Source organism: Balaenoptera acutorostrata, chromosome 15, assembly GCF_949987535.1.
Source record: "Balaenoptera acutorostrata chromosome 15, mBalAcu1.1, whole genome shotgun sequence".
Classification (NCBI taxonomy): domain Eukaryota; kingdom Metazoa; phylum Chordata; class Mammalia; order Artiodactyla; family Balaenopteridae; genus Balaenoptera; species Balaenoptera acutorostrata.
The window spans coordinates 64,758,280-64,781,555 of NC_080078.1; the positions used below are offsets into that span (position 1 = coordinate 64,758,280).

General features: G+C 40.5%; 1 protein-coding gene across 1 annotated transcript; it reads right to left on the reverse strand.

Moving 5' to 3' along the window:
- Positions 1-686: 686 nt before the first annotated feature.
- On the reverse strand, positions 687-18,433 carry EIF2S2 (eukaryotic translation initiation factor 2 subunit beta). Its single transcript, XM_057529640.1, has 9 exons — positions 18,276-18,433; positions 13,014-13,191; positions 11,389-11,492; positions 8,202-8,337; positions 7,386-7,486; positions 6,615-6,763; positions 4,038-4,094; positions 1,795-1,880; positions 687-1,157 (listed from the first exon to the last, which is right to left on the reverse strand). Exons 1-9 carry the CDS (start codon positions 18,288-18,290, stop codon positions 982-984), a joined length of 1,002 nt encoding a protein of 333 aa, XP_057385623.1. The 5' UTR covers positions 18,291-18,433; the 3' UTR covers positions 687-981.
- Between the last annotated feature and the right edge of the window lie 4,843 nt (positions 18,434-23,276).

Below are 23,276 nucleotides of genomic sequence, written 5' to 3' on the forward strand. Positions count from 1 at the left end.
AGAAGGAAGCCCCAGAAGCACCACACAAGTAATATCGCCTCTTGGTTTCTCATGATCACATTCAAAAGCTACTTTAATACAGAAAATAGAAAAAGCATTTGTGGTGGGTCCGTTTCAAATCCAGAACACAAGTTTGGGAGGAAAAAGAAAAGCTTCCTCTAGCATCATGGTTTGGACTCTAAAGAGTTCTCTCTACTACACATGCCACACCACTTCCTCACCAATAGAAGCCCAACAGGGGTTTTTCTTGGAGTGCCAGTTACAAGACACACCCAAAGGCTGTTATCTCTAAACTTCTCTTAGTGGCCAATAAGGAAGAAAATGCTAAGAAAGGTACTTAGCACCTTGTATTCCCTTATGTAGTAACAGCTGGAGGACTTAGCAGTGAGGTAGTGGCAACAATCCTCACATAATGAAAAGAATTCAAGTCTATATAATCGTTCTCTGGACACTGAAAACAAGCTGTCCTCCCAGACCTCATCCTTCAACCACCCTCTCACGTGAAGCTGTGTCTACTTCCGGTATACCGGGAAGCTGAGAAGGAAAATGGCTACCCAGCTGAAGTTTCTCAGGACTAGCATACAGAGACCTCGCCAGAGCCTAGGCACAAACTGTTCTGCTGAATTCATTAGGCATAATTTTTTTTTATAGGAAAGAAAACTGAAGGACAAACCAAATTGAAAGAATCACTGTTATAATAACTTTAATTTATCTTGCATTTTACAGAAGTCTATGAACGATTTTAAAAAAGCACCGCCTTACCCCATCATATTTCTCTGACAGTTGTTAAAGTAGGCAATGAGTATGTCAACAGCTTGAGCAACGGCATCTTGCAAGAATTTCGGACCAACCGGCCACACGCCAAAGAACTTGGCAGCTTTTCTATCTTGTTTTTAATACAGTGGTATATCCACTCTGATGGTAAACCTGTCCAGCCAAATCTCCACAACACACTTTGCAAAATCAGTGGTGATTAGCAAATTAGTTAGCTTTGGCACGGAGCTGTGCTCGCTTGCCTGTGACAGCCTGGAAGCCAGTTTTGATGCTGGCAACAGAGCATCGAGAATGACAAGTTTCACACTGTAAGAAATAGAGTCGGGTGTCCTTTTGCAGGATTGTGTCCGGTGATCGGCACGTGTGACAGGTGACATATTCCTCTGCAGGAAAAGCAACATAAGGAATTACCTGGTAGCCACAGTGAGCCAGAGGCTTCTTTCTTCTGAAACACTTCTACTGACTGCAAGCCCACGCTGGCACCCAAACCAGGAAAGCTTAGCTTAGCTACACTTAGGTATTCTAGGGGTAAGAAAACACAAGCTATCTGATGTGATGCTTCACATACTTAACAATGGGTTGAAAAAAGACCCCAAATGTCCAAAGAAGCAGTGACACTTGCCAAATGCCTACTCCTGGCTGTGTTTACAGGAGAGCCAGTTAGAGAACTTACTAGCTTTCCTAGGTGGGAACAGATCTGCCAATTTTAAGTGATTAGGAAGGTAACAAAACTGGGTCAGGCCAGGTCTGAATGCAGACAGATTTCTCTGACTTGGCCTTCAGCCTGGAACCAACCAGCAGCCTTGATCAGCTGGGTCGTCTTAGGAAATCCAAATCCCTCCCCATGACCCCAGTTGGCCACCAAGAGCCATCTCCCACCCCAGCTCCCCACCACTATCATTTTCCCTCATCTTCTAAGGCCAGCCTTTCCAGCTTCATTAAAAACCAATGGCTGTCCCCCAAAATACTTCAGCCCAATAAGAACATTTCAGAGCGACATGTTAAAAATTATAAACTTACTGATATATCTTCTCAAAACATTTTCTATCTGTTTCTGTTGGAATCTTCCTTTAATTACAAGTTGGTTATTACCATCTATAGAACCACTATGAAAGAAAACAAAAATATCTCCATTATTATTATTTTTTTCCTATAAGGAATCAAATTCCAGGGACTTTACATTTAATGAACTTAAAATATATTCAATGGCACAGGATAAGTTCTAGGAGCAGTACTACCTGGTTTCTCAAAATGTATTTTTTATTAAGTAGTTGGTACCTGATGACCGTATTTCCTAACATTAAATTCAATTTTCAATTAATCAAGTCTACAGCAACAAATCTGATTTGTAACTGATTTTAAGTCTAAAAAATTTATTCCTTAACTGTCTGTGTGATGACCCATTCACCCAACAAAAGGACAATCACACTTTTACTGAATGCATACCACATGCAAAGCAGTGAGGTAGGCTATAAACACATGCAAAGCAGTGAGGTAGGCTATAAATACAAAAAATATGAAAGGAACTACAGATATCTTTAAAAATTCTAAGGCCAAATCTTTTGATTCAGTCACATACAGCTGATGAAAATGTTCTAAAATTGTGGTGATGGTTAACTATGTGAACAAATTAGAAACCATTGGATTGTACATATTTACATGTGTGAATTTTATCTGTAAAGCTGTTACAACCCTCCCCCAAAAGTACAGTTGAAATCACAGGCCTCATATTGTCAATGGTGCTTAAAAAAGAAACTTTTTGAAAAGAAGTTGCTGACAAGTACTTTTGAGAAAGCAAAGCTCTCGGCTAGACGTCATTTGTTAAAAATTACGAATCAGAAAGTGAAACAACAAAATTCAGCCAAGCAGCATTAAATTTATATTTGCTCCGTATCTTATTATAAAGCTGACTTTTGCAGGAACCTCTCCTGTGATTCTCCTTTAACTATAACAGTTTATTATCATCCTCCATGAACTGCAACCCCTAATCTCTAGGCTACAGTGACTTCAATGCTTGATGCAAGAAATTTTTTTCATTCACTGTCAAAAGAAATTGAATTTTCTCAACAACCCTATAATATTTAGTCCACTGACCATAAGTTCACTGGTCACAACTTGTTATAATTTACCTCACCTCTACAAAAACTAAATTATTCTGAGAAGTAGGAAAAACACTACCTTTTACTCCATCAGTTTATGCAAGTTAAAAACAATGCTTGTAACAGATTCACATTTAAAACACAATTCTTCCACAACACAGTCCACATATCTACCACTGGTCAAGTAAATTACTCCTTAACCCCAAAGTAAATACAGCCAATTCCAACAAACTGAGTTTCAAGAGTAGGAAGAGAACAGGACACCTCAGTTATCTCTCTACCGCCAGCAAGGCACAGGATTAAGGCTTTTAAGAGTTCGAGCTCCTGAGAAAGGCAGACCTGAGTTTACATCTTGACTGCAATTAACTAGCTATGTTACCAACCATACAACTTCACTTCACCAAACCTGTTTCCAAATGTGTAAGACAAGGGTAATACTAGTTTCTACTAACAGTTCACATAACTGTTTAAAGATTGAGATGGTACCCAAAAAAGTGCTTGGCATACAATGGGCACTCAATGTCTTAGTCATATTTATTATGCCCTAATTCTGCATTACTTATTTTTAAAGGGACATTCAGCTTCCTAGCACTTATGGCCAAACTAACTGGGATGGGCTCCATGGGACACTGGCCCTCCCGAATGGTGATGGACTGGCGTGGTGTCTTCAACAGGAGAGCCCTAAAGACAGGGAAGTAACTATTTAATTATGGATACCTGTTTCAATGTTTCTCCCATGCCACTCATCAATTTATAAGCTGTACTTCATCAACAGCCTATTTACAATTTAGAAAATAAATTCTGTCCTAAGAAAATGGCTTTCTCTGAAATCTGGTATTTGCTCCATAAAAAGACCCAAGAATTCCAATTAATGACAGGAAACTCTCTAAACATGGCAGAGCCATGGTGCTCACTCTGGTATACCAACAGGCCTGTTCACAGAGGAGCCAATGTGAACTTTGTTTCCTATTCCCAAGTAACCAACCTCCCATAGAAATGAACAAGTTTTCCTCCTTCACTGTCCTAAAAGTTCTTCTGACAATGAAGTGAATGGTTTTTTTTTTTCTAAGCGTGTTACATATCTTTTCAAGTTAAGAGAAGTTCTTATGAAACGTCCATTAATACTGTAAGTAACTATACATAAATGTGAATATAGTTTCTTACCTTGTACCCAATTCAGCCAATAAAAATGCAAGGAGATGTTTGGGCTGACGATGTAATCTAAAAAGAAAGTGGAATAATATAAACCTTATCTTTCATGGAAATCTAACCAAACTTCTAAAAACCTCACCCTGTTCACTGTTTTAATTTGTTATTACTCAGCTATTAGGTGAATTTTAGCACAGTTCATCAAATTCTGAAATGAAGATAAATGATACCATTTGTTTGCATTTCAAAGCCCATAAAACAATATTACATTTTATTTACAAACATATACACATTGGTAAATGTCTATAAACAGGGACAGGAAAGGTAAATACCAACTTTAGAGGATAAAATCTTTTTCTAGGAAGGAAGGTAAAAGGGATCAGAAAGAGATATAAAGATGGCCTTAAACTGTAACTGTAAAGCTCTCTTTGTAAAGAAGCAAAAAGATCTGAAGCAAATGTGTCAAAAGGTCAAAATACACCAAATTGAGGCAATGAATACTCGGGTATTTGTTATGCTAATTCCTATATATTTCCTGTTTGCAATTTTTTATTTAAAAAAAGGGAAGTATTTCACAGCAGCACAATAGCAGAAAATTTAAAACAGGTAAAATATTCACCAACTGGGAAGTGGTTAAATAAATTATGGTACATCCATTCTATCTTGCTTTTAAAATAATACAGGTCTCTAAATACAGAAAAAACAAAAAGATGTATCCACATAAAATGAAAAAAGCAAATACAGAGCAAGGCCACTCAGTATTTTCACTTTTTAATTCTATTCATTTGGCACTGTTTGGGCTTGTTCCAATAAGTAGGTATTACTATTACAATTTTAAAAAGTTATTTTTAAAAAGTTACAACTTTAAAAAGTTATTTTTTCCCAAAAATGTAATGAGTAAGGGTTGGTGAAAATATAATAAAACAGGTAGACACTTACGTTGCTACTGGGAGTATAAACTAGTATAAACTTGTTGGAAAGCAACTTGCCAATGTCTGCCATAAAAATGTCCACTCCTTGTGACTAGGCAATTCCACTTTGGGAATTTTTGCCCTAAGGCTCTATTCTGAGTTCTGCCGAGATAATGTATAAGGATGTTTCCTAAAGCTCTGCCTCTGATAATGAAAAATTGGGAGCAACAATGTGCAAGTAAGGAACTGTCAGAATATGTTGTATAGGGACTTCCCTGGTGGCACAGTGGTTAAGAATCCTCCTGCCAATGCAGGGGACACAGGTTCTATCCCTGGTCCGGGAAGATCCCACATGCCACGGAGCAACTAAGCCCATGCGCCACAACTACTGAGCCTGCGCTCTAGAGCCCGCGGAGCCACAACTACTGAAGCCCACGCACCTAGAGCCCGTGCTCTGCTACAAGAGAAGCCACCTCAGTGAGACGGCCGCACACCACAATGAAGAGTAGCCCCCACTCGCCGCAACTAGAGAAAAGCCCACGCGCAGCAACGAAGACCCAATGCCGCCATAAATAAATAAATAAATAAATAAATAAATAAATAAAATATTTAAAGCCTTGTGCTTCAAAGGATGGCAAGAAAGTGAAAATACAATGGGAGAAAAAAATTTATCTATATATATAAAAAAAGAATATGTTGTATAACTCCTAAAAACATTTAAGACTATTTAATGATATGGGTAAAAAATTCACAATATATTAAGAGAAAAATATGTTAAAAACCAGTATAATACCAATTTATTTAAATATATATAGATGCATAAAAGTAGCAAAACATAAAAATATTAAACTATGATTACCTATCTCTTAATGGTGGACTTAACAGATGACTTTTTTTTCTTTAGTAGGTCTATATTTCCTAATTTTTCTATAATAAGCAAATACTACTATCGCCATCAGCAAAAAAGTCTAAAACCTTTTAAGTCATGCCTAAGCAATGAAAACAAGTGGGCAGGGAATTTTTAGTGATTATATTTTCTTTGTTTACTGTTCTTTTCCCTTTTATCTGAAACAAGCATGTATCACTTATGAAACTAAAAAGAACAAACAGGAGATAAGGTCAGTTGCCCTAAGGAACCTGCCAGAAAAGGTGTAGCTGAGGAGCTTTGAGAAGAGCCAGCCCCAGACAGTGACCTGGGGGTGAGACAGGCATGGAATGAGATGGTAATTAAGAAAGTCGAAATCTCATCAACTGTGTCTTGGCAATAACCATCCAAGGAAGAAGCACATTAAATTCAGCTGCTTTCCCAAAGCTCACTGCTTGTACTTGCTTGGCAGGCCCACCCCAGGCTGATGAGCTTCTCCACCTCCCTGGGCTCTCCAGGCCCCTGTCTAAGGACTACAGTCAGCCTTCTTACTCCTCACTCCATCTGGTTAGGATCCTCTCATGAGTCAGCATGAGTGGGCTTCTCTCACTTCTGGATGCCCAATAAAACAAACCTAAAGCAGCTTTCGATTCATAATCGAAAGAACTGACGGACTTTAACTGTGACCTCCCTCGACCCAACCCTGACACCTGTGCATTCTTTCTACTTTTAATAAAGTCCACAATAAGCGTATTTAACATACACTCCACTGAGAATCTAGCATTTGGGATGGAGACTCTGCATCAACCAACTTACAATTTACAGATATCTGTAAAGTTGACAAAAGAAGTTTTCTTGGTTCCTACTCGGACGACCTGTGGAGGTTTCATGACAAATTTCCTTTTCTCTCCAGCAACCATATCTGGATTCTTTTCCCTCATGATGTTGAACACTCGATTCAGTAGCTATAGAGATAAAGTGGTATTCATGTACAGTCTTATTAATAGCAGGAGTATAACGTTCCCACTTGAGTCATTGTGCTTTTCCTTTAAACAGAACAAACTTTACTTTTTACTAAATGTACACACACATCACATGTTCTGGGAGCTCCCTGAAAGCAAGACTCAATTCTCAACCAGGAACTGGTCCATCATGGATGCTTAATAGTTCCTTGTTCAAAGTTAAAGGAATGAACAAGCCCCTAATTCTACTGTTTCTGTGGGAAAGTATATGGTACCTGGAGAAGTAAAATTCAGACTACCCTGAACAAGCAAACTCCAGACTACTATGGCCCCCTATTAGCCACTCCCTCTCCCTACTGTCCCCCTTCAGTGGGGCTCCAGTGACCTCAGAAGTTCATGGATTCAGATGGAACAGTGAGTACTATAATGACTGCCACATTGTGGACAGCCTGCCCCAAACGTCGGCATCAGGCAGTGCTGTGCGTTGGCTGTGTGACCTCTCTGGGTCTGTTTCATTATCAACCTGTACTTCAATGGCCCTTTCAATTCAGGGAACATTTATCCTGCTTTTGTTTTGAGTTCTACTGAACAGTTTAGCCCCCTTTCATAACAGAATTTGTCTTACCTCCTCATATGTGTAGTCTCTTTCTGAACCTGCCCAAGCAGGGCCTGTCTGGTTACTGAATGAGATACCATCATCTTTTTTGCTGTCTTCATCTTCTAAAGCTACAGATAACAAAGACTGTAAGAATGAGGGGTAGAGCCTGATACAATAACAAAAAGGGGAGAAGGGAGAAGCAGATCTAGAGAAATGAAAGCTTCAAAGACATTTGTCTTCCTTCCCACAACTGCATTCACAACAGCCTCAAGCATAAAGGCATCAAGGCTCACAAATAACCCCATATTCCTTAAGGGGATGTTACGATTTTCATAAACCACCCTTAATAGAGACCTCTCTAGGAATTTGTGGTAATACAGACCCATTGAACTGTTTCTTGATTTAACAAACATAAAATAATGCACTGGGATAATTAGAGGAAAAAAATGTCCAATTGTTTTGAAGCACTTAAGAAACATATACATCCATAAAAACCCATCTGCTGACTATACTAAAGTTCTCTAAAGCAGCTATAGCACTTAGAAGCCAATAAACAGCACTTTTAACAAAATAGTAAAAGATTTTTTAAACATTATTTAAAATTCAGTTACAGTAATTGTCCCAATAGTCTAAATCAGTATGTTTTAATGTAATCACAATTGTCAAGTTCTTCCCCCATGAAATCTTTTAAACTGTCATTATGAAGTTAGATTCTGTTTCCTTTTAGCTTCCATTATTAGGCAGTGGAAATAAGGGGCAAGAAAAAATAAATAAGGCCACCCATGAAAGAGACTAGGCCAAAGGCTTGTGTAGCCTAGAAATGAGCTAAGCTCCCAATATTACCTTCATCTTTCTCTAGTATTTCATCCTCATCTGGGAACTTGACATTCTTCTTTTTCTTCTTTTTATTGCCAAGCATAATGTCAAGGTCATCCTCTGGTTCAGCTGGTTCTTGAACATCACTTTCAATCTTAAGGTCCTAAGAAAGTGAGATAAGAGTCTCAACATTTTGCTACCAGGATTATTATCATTATTTTTAAATGACATGGGCTGATATGGTTTTGGAGGAAAAAAATATATTAAATATTCAAAACTGAAGTTACAGATCAGAACTCTCTCTCACAGGTGAACCAAACTGGTTCAGAGTCTGTCATTTAAACTGGAAAAATTTTAAGACACTTTTGTGGGACCTTTTCCTTTCTTTTATCCATCAGCCTTGGGATCTTACAATAATTATTGTCCATGTTTTTAAACCAGGCCACTGTCAGAATCAAAGAAACAAAGATTCTTAAATCTTCTCAGTGACAATCTTCAGCAGGAATGGGGTTCAGGAATGTTTTAAATAAGTTTCTAAGTATTCTGATGCAGTTCGTAGGAGGGTTTTTTTTTCCTTCTGACACCAAATACGTGATGTTTTTCCACCTCAATTCTCCAACTCTCTGACACTAACTAGGTGACCTACAATTCAATGCAGTTCTAACACTACCCAGAGTTAGTGACAAACTCCATAGGTTTAAGGGCTCAGTCGCATAAGACTGTCTTCATTTCAGAGGCCAGGTACAAGTATGGAGTCCCCAGGTTTCCAATACATATGTCCTACTTCAAATTCAGAGGTTCCCACACACCCCTGGTTCAATAATTTGCTAGAAGGACTCAAAGAATTCAGGAAAACACTTTACTTAACTATTACTTTATTATATTTTATATATATATACAATATTATAAAGGATACGCTCAGAAATAGCCAAATGGAAGACATGCATAGAGCAAGGAAAGGGAGGCAGGAGTGCAGTGCTTCCATGCCCTTTTCAAGTATACCACTCTCCCAACACCCCAGTGTGGTCACCAATCCTGAAGCTCTCCAAAACCCACTGTTTAAGGGTTTTTTATGGACCTAACTCATGAAAGCTTTTTTGTGGAGGCTTCATTATGCAGGCATGAATGATGAAATCACTGGCTCTTGGTGACCGAACTCATATCTAGAGATTCCAAGAGTCTTAGGAGCTATGTGCCAGGAACCGGGGACAAAGACCAAATATTTTTTTTTATACCACAGCCAGCCTGGCACCAGACTGTGAGGAGGTCTTTGGGCATCACTTCAATAGATGAAACCACAAAAGAGGGAGAACGCAGAACCCACGGAGAATTAGGGTCCTATGATGAATGCATAGAGACAAGGTAAAGCTTGATCCCAAGATTAGCTGCTATAGTCATGGATGTAAATAGGGCATAACCTTGAAATGAGACATAAAAAACCCCAGAAGAGCAGAAAGGGCCAGTTTCAGTCTCCAGCCTTCTAATCTCACCTCCTTTCACCAGTGTATCCAACTCTCTACCCTGAAGTGTGCTGTCCACATTACTCATCAATATCTATTTTTGTGCACCTACATCCTGAACTACTCTGTAAATGGCTATAGTCATTTTAGAAATCTAATCAGCAGAAAAGTTGGAATAGCCGGGAGTAAATGAAGCTCTCAGCCTTGAGATGCCAAATCCAGCTGTGTAGTCTCAGTGCCACTTTTGGCCATCAAAGACCAATCAGCCCATGTGTATTAGCTGGATAACACCAGACAAGAAACCTGATATTAACCTACTCTCTAATAAGATGACAGTCAGTAAATGAGAAACTCAGACATGCTAAATATAAATTAGCACACATCAGCCAGCTTCTAGTCCTATATTATTATTTATTTTATCCCAGTAAGATCTATTTCCAACCTGAGGCTAAGACCTAGTGAAAGGTAGAGAATAGCACATAGTGTTTTTGAAGATTTTTCAAAAGCCCTGTGGTGCTCTGAAAATTCAGGGGGAGAGTAACCCAAGATCTTAAAAACACTTCAGCCTCAAGTTAATGCCCATGTCTTGCCTGATAAGGGTACTTGTAACCTCTTATGTTATGACTTCAGTAGCAGAGAAAAAAGTATCCAAGCACTAAATTAGAGCTTACAAGTGACTCTTCAGGACAAAAGCTACTAGAGAAATTTGTTAACCAAGACTTTCTGTGGTACATCTCTGATGTGTCACCTTGTTAGCCAGGATATTTATACCTCATTCATTCAACATAATTTGAGCATTTCTCTTTATCAATTTCTTTATAACAGTAGGAAGAGAAGAGAATCCCCAAACAGGGAGAGAGTAGGATAAATCCAGGTAAAATAATCTTGTTCTAAAGAACTCTAAATTATCCCTGAACCTCCAAAAACAGGAAAAGTATCTTATTTGTTTCAGTACCCTAACAATTAGCACACAATGCCTGACTCACTATCATCATTAACACATATTTGCTGAATTAACCAAGTCATTAAAATTGTGACATTGTTTCCAAAACTCAATGAATCACTGCTGTGTGTGGGATACACCTTATTTACTTGAATTTGAGCAAATAAATAATTTACCAAAGAAAAATTTGGGTAAAGGGCACAAAAGGGGACAACTTAGTCCATGTGTATGTGTATTCTCACTCTTTCTCTCTCATAATTCTGAGATATTTGTATTAGAAATCAATCCAGTAATAAGACAATTACAGGGCTTCAAGTCCCTACAAGATCAGAGAACTCCATAAAACCAACCTGAGTGCTCTGGTTCTCCTACAGGCTATAAAATCATCAGCCACCAACCACCACAGGCTGAGGTTCATTCTTTGCTGCTCAGAAGAATACACATAAATTTGTGTATCCTCAACATGCTACCAAAAGTTTAACAGAAGAAACTATATTTGCTCTATAGGATTTCTCACAGAAATCTCTCTCCTCAGCCAATCTCAGTATGATTAATGACAAGTGGCATTTTGTAATCATCTTAACGGCACACAATACAATGTGTAAAACCTAAATTTACATTCCTTTGAACCATCATCCCTCTAAGATACCTAGTCAGACAAAAATCCCAAGAAACTGACCTTAACAGTGGTGACTAAATACTTAATAACAAAAGCAAAACTAGTAAGAGATGAGACAAACAGGGAGAAACATCAGCCACTAGCAACCTTTCAAGAGGTCAAATTTTACCTTCAATAAGAAAGCAATACTACCTTTACACCTTCTTCAGCTTCATCAATATCAAATATCTTTTTTGTTTTTTTCTTCTTTTTCTTCTGATTAAAGAAGTTCAAGTCATCTAGATCATCAGAAGCATCTAAAAAGATAATTGAGATTATAAATTATTAACAAATAGCAGAAGGCAAAGCATTAAATTATGAGTTAAACCAATGTTTCAGCTATTAATCGATCAAGTCACCAGAATAGCGAGATTGGTATTAATTAGCACAGTAATTCCTCCACAGCCACAAAGGTTAGGGTTCTGAAAACACAATGGCAGGTCAACTCAAAACTTTGTAGGAAAAATCTGGTTAGGGGACCATGTTGGGAATATTTATTTAGTAATCTGACCATATGATGCCTCATTGTTCCCAAGACAAAGTCAGGGTTCTAACATAATTTCCAAGGCTCTCCAGCTTTATCTCTCTACTTCTGCCTACTCTCTCATCTCCCACACCTTAATTCCTAGTTCCAGCTCAACTGAACTACCTCCACTTCTTAGTGAGGTGTGCGTCTCTCACCTTCAAGCCTTCCTATGGGCCCTCCCACACAGCTCTTACCTTCATCTCACAGGATCTTTGTTAGAAGTTACTTCCACCAAGAAGTCTTCTCTAAGCCTAACCCTCCTGTTCCCCAACTGGGTTAGGTGTCCCCTAGGTGCTTTGATAGTACCTTCTATCACTCCAACAGAGGTGTTTACCAGCTGCTTGTCTATCTCCCAATGAGATACTAAGGGGCTATGCCTTTCTCACCTAAATCCCAGTGCCTAGCTCAACGAGTTATTCAATCAATCAATCAACAAAGGGCCTTATAAAGTATTTCACATTCATTAAAATGAGGCTATAATATGAATAAAATGAAATTTTATCCACCATTAGTGAGTAATAATGGGTTTGGTTCAGTAAGTTTTCCATTTGTTCTGCCCTATAATAGTACACTAGAAATATTTTAAAATGCCCCTACTACAAAGGTTTTCAAGGAACTATTTATGAATTTAGTCTTAATAAAAGAATGATTTACTTTCCAAGTTTGTTTTAAACATGTATAAGATGCTTAGCACATGGTAGATGCTCAATGAATGTTAATTTTCTCTATCCCTAGTACAGTGTCTTCTATTCAATAGGCATAAATATGTTTACTTAATCATTTATTTCTAATTGTCAAATGCTGTCTGTGTTAGAGCACAGAGTGAGTAACTCATGCTGCTGTCTAAACCCAAACATTGCAGGCTGAAATTTTAATCTCTTCTGTATGTTTTCAAACTTGTTAAGACACAAAACTGTTTATCTTCGTCCCATTTCTTTCTGCCTACACTCAAATACTACCACCATTAAAACTGGAAAAGAGATATCCCGAAAGGCTAGACTAGAAAAACCAGCCCTGGAGTGACAAAGTTTTGTCATCTCTGTCTTGTGGATTCAGTGGAATTTTCCCTGAAACAAGTCTATCGGAAATCTGGCAAGGTCCCATGCACACAGACCGTTGATGGCCTCAGCTTCACTGTAATAGATAGCCTCTCAGGTTGAGAGGCCACTGTGTACACAAAATCCAAAACACACTGATGGAAGAGAACCAGGTGTCCCAGGACAACAGTGACTCTCTCATGTCTACCACTTACCTTTTTTCCTACTGTCCTCTTCATCGGCTTCTACATCTTTGTCCTCAGTTGGCTCTGGCTCCACTTCTTTTGTTTCTGAGGGCTGGGTTTCTTCTGTCTGGGCATCCCCTTCCTCATCTAACATAAAAGGCTTCTTCTTCTTCTTTTTCTTCTTGCTCATAGTAGGATCAAAAATCATCTGTTTAAAAGATAATAAAAAAGAAAAGGGGACCACGTGATTATTTTTAATGATACTCACATTCCAAGTATGCTGTATTCTCAAAAGGTATACTCTTAAAAGAAAGAGTATCTGACGCATTAAAGTATCTAAAAGGATTTTACAAAAAAAAAAAAAAAAAAAAAAAATATATATATATATATATATATATATATATATACACACACACACGCAACCTTCCTATACTATTAAAAGTTGAGGGGGTGCTGCCCCAAAACATATGTACATGTCTTTTAATTTAAAATTATCACAAGATAACAGAATTTAGGAAAGGCATCTTAGCAATAACCCATGCTTCACCCCTCACTTTATGAATGAGAAAACCAATGCCTAGACAAGTCATACATGTTTTATTTAAGGTTGGTAACCTGGGGTTGCTATACCAGGAGACTTGAACTGATAAAAAAAAAAAAACTTAAAAAATTTTTTTATCCTGAAACTCAGACAAGCCTTTAAGGAAATCCATCAGCAACCCTTCATGTAGCAAATCTCTGAGTAAAAGAAACTTCTATACAACCTTTTACTCTGCTTTTTGTTTCTGGAACATTAAAAAATACAGATAAAGTTTTTAAAAGCACAAGTCTAGAACCTAACTGATTGAATTCAAATCCTGACTCTGGTTCTTACTTTTGTTACCCCAGGTAAGTTCTTGCCCTCTCCCTGCCTCAGTTGTAAAATGGAGATCAGTAGCAGAAACAAAACCAAATCTCACGAGGTTATTAGGAGGACTAAATAAGTAAATAAATATAAAACACTTGGCGCAGTGCCTGGCACAAAAGTACTCAATAAATGTTAGCAATTATTATACAATTTATATAATGCTTTACAGTTGACAAAACATGGTATCTCTTGATTCCTATCACTGAAATTTCATCAACTCAGGGTGATCTAATTTCCAAGACATATCGCAAAACTCAAAAAAATTCCCAAAACTGATTCCGATTAACTTAAATTCCTTTATGTCCCAAGTACATTAAGGAAACTGAGCTACACTGAAACCAAACTATGGTCTGTAATAAGGTAGGGTAGTGTAAGTATCGTCCTCACCCAACAGAGAAGGATTTGCAAGACATTCTGGAAATTGATACAGCCTCATTTCAAAGTTATCCCCTCCAACCTTAAGAAGGCTCTAACTGTATAAATGAATAATTCTGAAAAGCAGTCAGTCTGAGGAACATAATCTGGCAAACTTAGAGAAGAGGATAGAAGAGCCAGGAGGAAGGAGTTCCCCACTGCTGACCTACTGGGTCTTGAGTCACCCTACATGGAGTGTTGTAATCTGTTCCACGGAAGAAGCTATAATTCATCCTTATTCCTGAAATATGGAAGTCTGGCAAAAGGACAGACAACACTCCAGGCACTACAAATTTGGTTGTCTGGCAGGGCTTACAATTCACTTACTGCATTTTTTTCAAGTATCAAGTTTCTTAGAATATTAACTATCTTTTAACTATTATTCAGCAAGACAGACTAAAGATAAGGGAGATCCTAAAATCATCAAAGGACATCCTCACAACCGCCCTGTTATGCTCTGAAAAACATTCATATAGGTCCACAGGGAAACAGTATGGTTGTAAAGGGTTATAAACATGAAAGAACTGTACACTGAAGTAATTAACACCTCTCTCAATTACTCTCTCTGGATACTTAAGACATAATACTCATTGCCTCATTTTATTCACACCAATCAGCAAAACCAGAGTTTAAAAATATGGAAACAGGGATTCCAAAATAGTGCCCAAAGCAGACCTCCCCCAAACCACAAGGTCACATCAGTCTTAACTTTAAAAATGTGGTTTTTGGGACTTCCTTGGTGGTCCAGTGGTAAAGAATCCACCTTACAATGCAGGGGATGTGGGGATCGGGCAACTAAGCCCGCGCGACAACTACTGAGCTCGCACAACTCAACTAGAGAGCCTGCATGCTGCAAATTACAGAGCCCATGAGCTCTGGAACCCGGGCACCACAGCTACAGAAGAGAAAACCCAACACCACAACAAGAGAGAAGCCCGCGTGCCGCAATGAAAGATCCCACATGCCCCAATGAAGATCCCGCGTGCGGCAACTAAGACCTGATGCAGCCAAAAATAAAATAAATAAATAAATAATAAATAAATAAATTCTTTTAAAAAATGTGTGTTTTTTTTTTTAAAGACTTTCATATCTGACTTAACAAATTATCACAGTCCAAATGTTTTGTTTATGAAACTAGCTGGGATGTGAGACACAAACAGTTGCTCACGGTACACTTATGGAAAATCACAGACTCTTTTGAGCTTTCTTTTTTTTAACTCTAGATAGAACAAAGCCTTCAAAAGTTTTCTCTTTTCAACTTCCCACACTGGGTTGGGTTGAAGAAAGTGAGGAAAAGGGACAGCAGCAAAAGTTACCCTGACAATAGCCTAAAGTGCTTCAGCAAGTTGGAAGCCTACTCCCATCTATCATACCTTACTCAGGATGTTAACTTTAAGGCCACAGCACACCCCACCCAGAAGGCAGGAGTGAGTTACAAAAGAACCCAGAGAAGCAAGGTGAGCAGAACAAATGCTCTGAACAAATGTGTCGTCATCTCTGGGTGACAGGATTCTGGGAGATTTTTATTTCTCTTTGTATTCTTCTGCGTTGTGTATACGTCATACAACACATATTCCATTTTTAATCAGTTTCTTTTGTAAAACACCTTACTATGTTGTATGAAAACCTGACGTTCCGATACTTTGTGAATGGGGCCTAGTAATAAGCAATAATCTTAGCTATTGACAGCACTTTAATGCCTGCAGATTAGGGAATTTTTCCTCACAAGACAGCACTCATATTTCTAGAATACTGCTTTTTAGAGATCATGGTTTCACTAGTTTAAAAGAAATTATGTTATGTGAGTTTTGGGCTTACTTGCCAGGTTTAAAAGGAAGTGTGTGCAGTTTATGGCAACTATACATTGAAAAACTATTAAGAGCAAAAAAGGAAATGTGAAAAAAGAAATAAATTACTTTTTAATAGTGGATTCTTTAACCCTCTATCCTGGCCACCAGGTAGGACTACTTCCACTGAAGCGAATCCCTCACAGTTTATAAATCATTTCCATGTACAGATTTTCACTCGATTCTTACAAGTCTGTAAAGTAGCCAGAAGTTAAGGATTGGTCTAAGAAAACTGATCTATCCAGCAGTATTAAAGGAACCAGAACCTGCACATACCTTCAGAGTGGAAGCCAAAGGCAGGATTCTAGTCATACTAACTTGCTGTGTGATCTTGGGCAACTCAACCTCCCTGAGCCCTAATTTCCTGTTTACAAAATGGACTGGTAGATCTGAGAAATGCAAAGCTGCTTAATACTTTATGGGCTTCCAAAGTCCTCTGCTGGAATGCTAGTTCTGACACCTCTGCTTGACGAAATCCTTTTCACCCTTCAGTAATATTCCACTTCCTTCGACATCTGATCCCACTGCTAAAACTGAACCCTCCAGCCCTCCAAATCGCCGTTAATTGCTCTATTTCTACCTCCTGTACCAACTAGTAGTAAATCTCTTGCAACACTTGCAAGTACTTTACCATAGAAAACCAAATACAGAAGAGCACCCCAGAGAACTTTGCACTATAGAGGTACTTTATTTGTTAAAGGTTATGAAAAGCTTAGAAAATGGGTAGAAACAAAACAAGCATGAGACACTGCCACTCTCAGAACTTTTGAAATAGTGGCCTAGAGCAATGTCTACCATGACCTCCAAGCAAGAACCACGTACCTCCCTTAGACTCACTTTCCTTCCTAAGAGAGCGAGACCCTCCTTGTCACCTAAACGGAGATTTGGAATTCTACTACTGGCTCAGCCACTTACTGTTTCATCATGGGCATTATACAACTCTCTAAAAGCCTCGGTTTTCTCATTTCTAAAATGGGCATAACAATAATACCCACCTTAAAGGGTTGTCATGAGAATCAAATGAGAGCTCAGAATCCCCTCCAAAATAAAATCCAAATTCCTTAACTTGGTCTTCAAATCCCTCCATGAACTAGCTACTACCTATATTTCAAGGGATTAACTCTAACCAAAGTGGATAATATTCTACTCCCTTGCCCTGGATCAGGCCTTTCCACTACTTGAGGAAATTCAAAGCATTTCCAGGGCCTACCTCAAAAGCCAAAGCTCGAAAAAGCCTCGAATTTTTCTCTTCCTTCTCTCCGAGGCCCTATTGGCCAAGCACTCGAATGCTTACAGAAATTAATTATAAATTCAAGGGGGTTTTTCTGGTGGGGAGAGCTGGCCGGTAAGCGGTAGCTCTCCCCGCAGTGTTTATACCTACGGATAACGCTTAAAGCCAAATTTCATTTTAAGTCGTTTGGTTTTAGATAAACTAGGATAAATCTGGCCAAAAAGGGATCTGAGGAAATTTGCTGAGGTACAAGCACGACAGAAAAAGACCCAGGCAGCTTTGCAGCTCAGACTTCCCGCTGACGTCGCTGAGAGCTCTGCTAAGGAAGGCTCAGGGACTCCCGCCCTAAAACTTTCCGAAAAGGTTGATCACTTTTTCAGGCTGAAGGATCTTTTCCTCTAGTCCTGTCCCCCTCTACATGAGAACAAGGGTGGGTGCCGGCCAGGACAAGCCAGCCTGCAAAGTTTTAAACTAAGGCGCTCCACCGGAGCCAAGAAACGCTCCTCTCGGCACCACCAGCGCCCAGAGAGTGAGAGTTGGAGCTGCACCGTCAAATCGAAAAGAATGCAGGGGCCGCCAGCCCCAATCTCGTTCAGCTGGGGCATTAACCGGGCATTCAAGCCTCTTCTGGAGAGCGACTCAACGTGCTCTCCATTCCGGAAACGCCGGCCACGGGAGGACGCCGGCCTCAGCGCCGCCACCCTGAGGAGAGCGGGGCACGGCCAAGCCGCGGCTCCGGGGCCCTCGCCGGCTCTGCCGCTCCCCGTCGCCTAGGCCCGGCTGCCCCACATGGCGGCGGCCGGCCGCTAGGCCGCAGGCCCAGTCTCCCACACTGGGGTGGGTCTGCCTCACTGCCTCCATCCCTAGACCTAGCACCAGCCTCAGGCCCTCACCTCGTCCCCGGACATGGCTGCGGCTCGAGTGGGCTCGGCACGGACGGAAAGTCTGACAGGTCAGCCCCAGGCCCAGGCTTCAGCGTTGCTCCTGCCGACACCTCTCCCACCACCGCACTAGGATCTTGCATCAGCGAAAGGGAACAACACCCCGCCCACTCTTCCCAAGAGTTAGAAATGCGCCTGCGCAGAGACCGCCAAGGCGCAGGCGCGCGGCGAAGCCGACCTAGCGCGCTCTAACTGGCGCGAGTTACTAGGCGACGCCGCGGCGACAGGCAAGCCGGGACTTGTAGTCCGCCTAGAAGAGGCGGGCGCTAGCGCGGCGGCCGCCCAGCGACCCGTGCGCGTGCGCGACGTCTGAGGAAGCCGGCACGGAAGGTTCGATTTTGCCGGGGGCTGCCCTTACCTCAGCTTTTGGAGGCGTGGAGAACCCGCGCTATTCTGCGTCGCTTGCGGAGTGAATTCGAGGCGGTTTCTCCTGGGTTAGGATGGTGGGTAAGGCACTCAGTAATATGAACCCGTCGGGGTTTGTTTCCCTGCTGCTCCCTCCGCCGTGCCCCATTGGGGTGTTCTAGTGTTTCAGGAACTCGAAGTTGGAGCTAGAGGCGCATACCTCACTACAGGGTTTTACTTCACGATAAATTTAACTCAACAGGCTGGATTTCAACTTGGGAAGTCGGCTCCTCCCTGTAGACGGGAGAGGAGACGTCCCCTGAGGAGAAGCGGCCTGGCAAGAGGCATTCTGTCACGAAACCTCGAAATCCTTGTTTGCGAAGTCTCTGCTTGAACGCTGCGGGTGCAATTCTCCTTGAGGCATGATAATAGCAGTTACCCTTTAGGGGGCTCTCACTATTGTCAATGCCCTCCAGCCAAATACCACCGAGATCACCTGTCTAGTTGAACAAAGCTGGGCTTGGACTTCCCTGGTGGTCCAGTGGTTATGAAGCCGCCTGCCAGTGCAGGGGACACGGGTTCGAGCCCTAGTCGGGGAAGATCCCACATGCCGCAGAGCAACTAAGCCCGTGCGCCACGAGTACTGAGCCTGCGTGCCACAACTACTGAAGCCCAGGCGCCTAGAGCCCGTGCTCTGCAACAAGAGAAGCCACCGCAATGAGAAGCCCGCGCACCGCAATGAAGAGTAGCCCCCCACTCGCGGCAACTAGCGCAGCAACGAAGACACAACACAGCCATAAATTAAACAAAAACCTGAGCTTATTGTCTCCTTGTAAGGAGGGGAGGCACAGCATGCGGCACAGGGAGACATCTCAGAAAGAGGGTGCTGGAAAGAATTTACAGGGTTTGGGCTTGTGTTAGGTAATTTGGAGGAGGGCTCCAGGAAGCGGGCCTTCTCTCTGGACTGAATGCTATTAGGAGGTGAAGGTAATTCTATGATGGGGTATTTTAATAATTCTTATCTAAAAAGGGAGAAGAACCCTCATGTTAGCCAGGATAGGGGGATATTTGGTCTTTTTGTTTGTTTGTTTTTCTTTTGTGGTTGGGACAGTATTCTTGTTTGTTTGTATTCAAACATGTTTATGGAGTGGTTTTGTTTTTGTCTTATCCATCATGGTCACAGAGTGGCTTTGTCTGATGTTGGTGTTTTGTGAAATTGTTTATGTTCAGTAGGGCAGCACATCCTAGTTGATAACACCAGCCTAGCTCCCCCTGTTCAGGAGCTGCTTTTCTCCCTCTCACTGTGCTTCATATCACTTAGTACATATTCCCTGCTTTGGGCCTCAAAACAACTGTGTGAGACAATCCACAAATAGTTTGTACTCTCCATTGGATACTAGTCCCTAATGTAAATATGGTAGGTCAAATTAGGTCCCTGCCTCCAAGGAGCTTATAGCTCAGTGAGAGTGATCCAAGCCCAGGCAATCTGATGCCAGTGGCTGCTGCTTTACAACCTTGAGAATCTGTATCCCTAAGGGGACTACACTGCCTCCTCAGTAATTTTCAGCTACTGATATCTGTGCATACCAGGATTTCTCAACAGCAGCACTCTTGACATTTGGGGCCAGATAATTCGTTGTTATTGGTGGCTGTTCTGTGCAGTGTAGGATGTTTAGCAGTATCCCTGGCCTCTATCCACTAGATGCCAGTGGCACCCTTTCCCTAATTGTGACAGCCAAAAATGTCTCCAGCCATTACCAAATCACCCCTGGTCAAAAGCCACTGGTGAATACCATTTGTATTCTCCTGGTCTCTGAGAGGTAACAAATATTTGGGGCATGACAGTCCCCAAATCACTTTGAATGGGGAGGCCTTGAAGAGGAGAGAAGGAAACAATGTGGCCTACGTTTTTGAAAAGGCCATCCAACTAGGAGAATGAAGACTGAGACAAAGAGAAGACAAGTGGGAAAAAACAAAGGTAGAAGAGAAATGATAGAGGCAGAGAGGAGCTCATAGGAAATCACCCTTAAATTACTTAGTTCACACTAACAAAGTTAGTTCACATTAATAAAGACAAAGCCTTAATGAGGCCTCGCTGTACTGCCACTCCCTGTTTGGGAAATGCTGGTCTGATTAGCAAATAGTGTTGACCACTTTTGTGAAAAGATTTATTTTCTTTTACAGCATGGTACCAGATATGACCTCCCTGAACTGGTTGCTTGCAAGAGACTTTCTTCAGAGATTTCAGGTTACCCTCAAGGTAGTTGTTTTCTTGGGAAAGCCAAGATTCCCTGGGGAGCTGGCAAAAGTCACAAAGCAATGGCAGCTAAGTGTTTCCAGGTTTTCCAAGAGATAGATTGTACTTAGATTAAGCTAATAAGAACATCAACACAATAGTTATTTGTATTTTCCTAACCTGTTTCATCCAGGAATCTGTAAAACATATACACATTTATTAATTTTCTTCTCATAATGATGAGAGAAATCATTGACATTCTCCTATTTTATAGATACAGAAGCCAAATTATGGAGTCCACAAAAAGTAGTGAGAAATCCAGAACAGCCTCCTGGAATCTTCACTCTGGGCCATTCCTGATGCTCAGCACCACCCCAGATCTCCAGCTTCCTAGTAGTAAGCTACTGAATTTTGTTTTCATAGGCTTTAAAATATTCCTTAGTCTCTTCACTTGACCCACAAAAACAGGCCTATAGAGGCTATGACTTTAAATAGTGACAGTACTTGAACTAGAACCCAGATCTCATGATTTTAGTCCACTACTCTGTCTACTTAAGCAAGCCCATACATCCTTGTAGGTGATGTTTAACTTACAGAAAACATAAGTAAGAAAGAAATTCTAATCCACAGGGAAATCCAGACCTATTCAATCCTTTTCATTCATTTCATGGGGACTTTACGAGTTAGCTTTGATGAGTAAAAGAGAAAGTCACTGAGATATTAATGAAAAGCATTTAGTAACTCTGAAATTAAATTTGTCTTTGGGTTGATGAGGTAGACAGGAGGTATAGTGAGCACTGCCCCCTTACCCAAAGAAGTCTTGAATAGTTTATCCTCTGAGAACTAAACCAACAGAAATGAATTCTTAATTATTTAATCATATATAGAAATGACTTATGAGATAATGTGTCAATGGGGAGATTTAGGAATCTAGTCTAATGGAAATACTGTCTCCAAATAACATCATTATGTCAGTGATTCTCAAATCCATTATTTCCAATCCAAACTTCTCCTCAGAATTCTAGCCTTACATGTCCAAGTGCCTGTTTCTTTTCATTTGCTTGTCTTACAGAGATCTCAAAGTTATTGTGTTTATAACAGAACTCTGGGTATGTCCCACTGCAAATCTTCCTCATCTCAATTAACAAGGCACTGCTCTCTACCCAGTTGCTTAAGTCAGAAACTCAGGAGTTAACTCAGTTCCTTCCTTTTCCTCACTTTCTTCATCCAATTCATTATCAAGTCTTATTGATTCAATGTCCAAAATAAATCTCAAATCCAACCACTTTTTTCTCTACTGCCACTAGCCTGGTCCAGGCGATAGTCATCTCTTTCTTGGATACTGCAACAGTCACCTCTTTCCCCTTTACTTCATAACACTTACCACAATTTGTTTAATTTATTGGTCTGTTTTTCTTACTTGTGATTTAATAATCTCACTTCACTACTAGAATGTATATAAAGTGCTTGAGGATAGGTACAAAATCTGTCTTTTTTTTTTGGCTGCGTTGGGTCTTCGTTGCTGCGTGTGGGCTTTCTCTAGTTGTGGTGAGCGGGGGCTACTCTTCATTGCAGTGTGTGGACTTCTCATTGTAGTGGCTTCTCTTGTTACAGAGCACAGGCTCTAGGCGCGTGGGCTTCAGTAGTTGCAACACACGGGCTCAGTAGTTGTGGCTCGCAGGCTCTAGAGCGCAGGCTCAGTAGTTGTGGTGCACAGGCTTAGTTGCTCCGCTGCATATGGGATCTTCCTGGACCAGGGCTCGAACCCGTGTCCCCTGCATTGGCAGGCAGATTCTTAACCACTGTGCCACCAGGGAAGTCCTATTATTTATTTTTAAGTGCATATGTCCTTTCTTTCCAGCTAGATTATAAAATCCTTGAAGGCAATGACTATGTGTACTGTTGCCTCCTACAGTGTGTTAAATCTAGTAGGATCTTGATGTAAATTGTGTTGTGATTTACAGGGTTACTTAGTGTCTTGGCTTCTCTACAGAAGACTTCAAAACTCTTAAGAAAACCACAATGAGATACCACCTCACACCAATTGGATGGCTATTAGGAAAAAAAAAAAAGAAAGAAAATGACAAGTGTTAACAAGGATGTGGAGAAATTGGAACCCTTGTGTACTGTTGGTTGGAATGTAAAATAGTGCAGCCACTGTGTATGGCTGTTCCCAAAAACAATATGGTGGTTCCTCAAGAAATTAAAAATAGTATTACCATATGATACAGCAATTCCAGTTCTGGGTATATATCGAAAAAAATTGAAAGCAGAGTCTCAAAGAGATATTTGTATACCTATATGTATAGCAGCATTATTCACAATAGCCAATAGGTGCAAGCAACCCGAATGTCCACTGATAGATGAATGGA

What these genes read in the sequence shown, in the direction of transcription:
- EIF2S2 (XM_057529640.1), bottom strand. An exon ending in GAGACTACACATATGAGGAG is followed by an intron (nt 6,764 to 7,385) that starts GTAAGACAAATT and finishes TTATCTCTATAG; the next exon opens with CTACTGAATCGAGTGTTCAA. An exon ending in TTTACAGATATCTGTAAATT is followed by an intron (nt 4,095 to 6,614) that starts GTAAGTTGGTTG and finishes CTTTCTTTTTAG; the next exon opens with ATTACATCGTCAGCCCAAAC.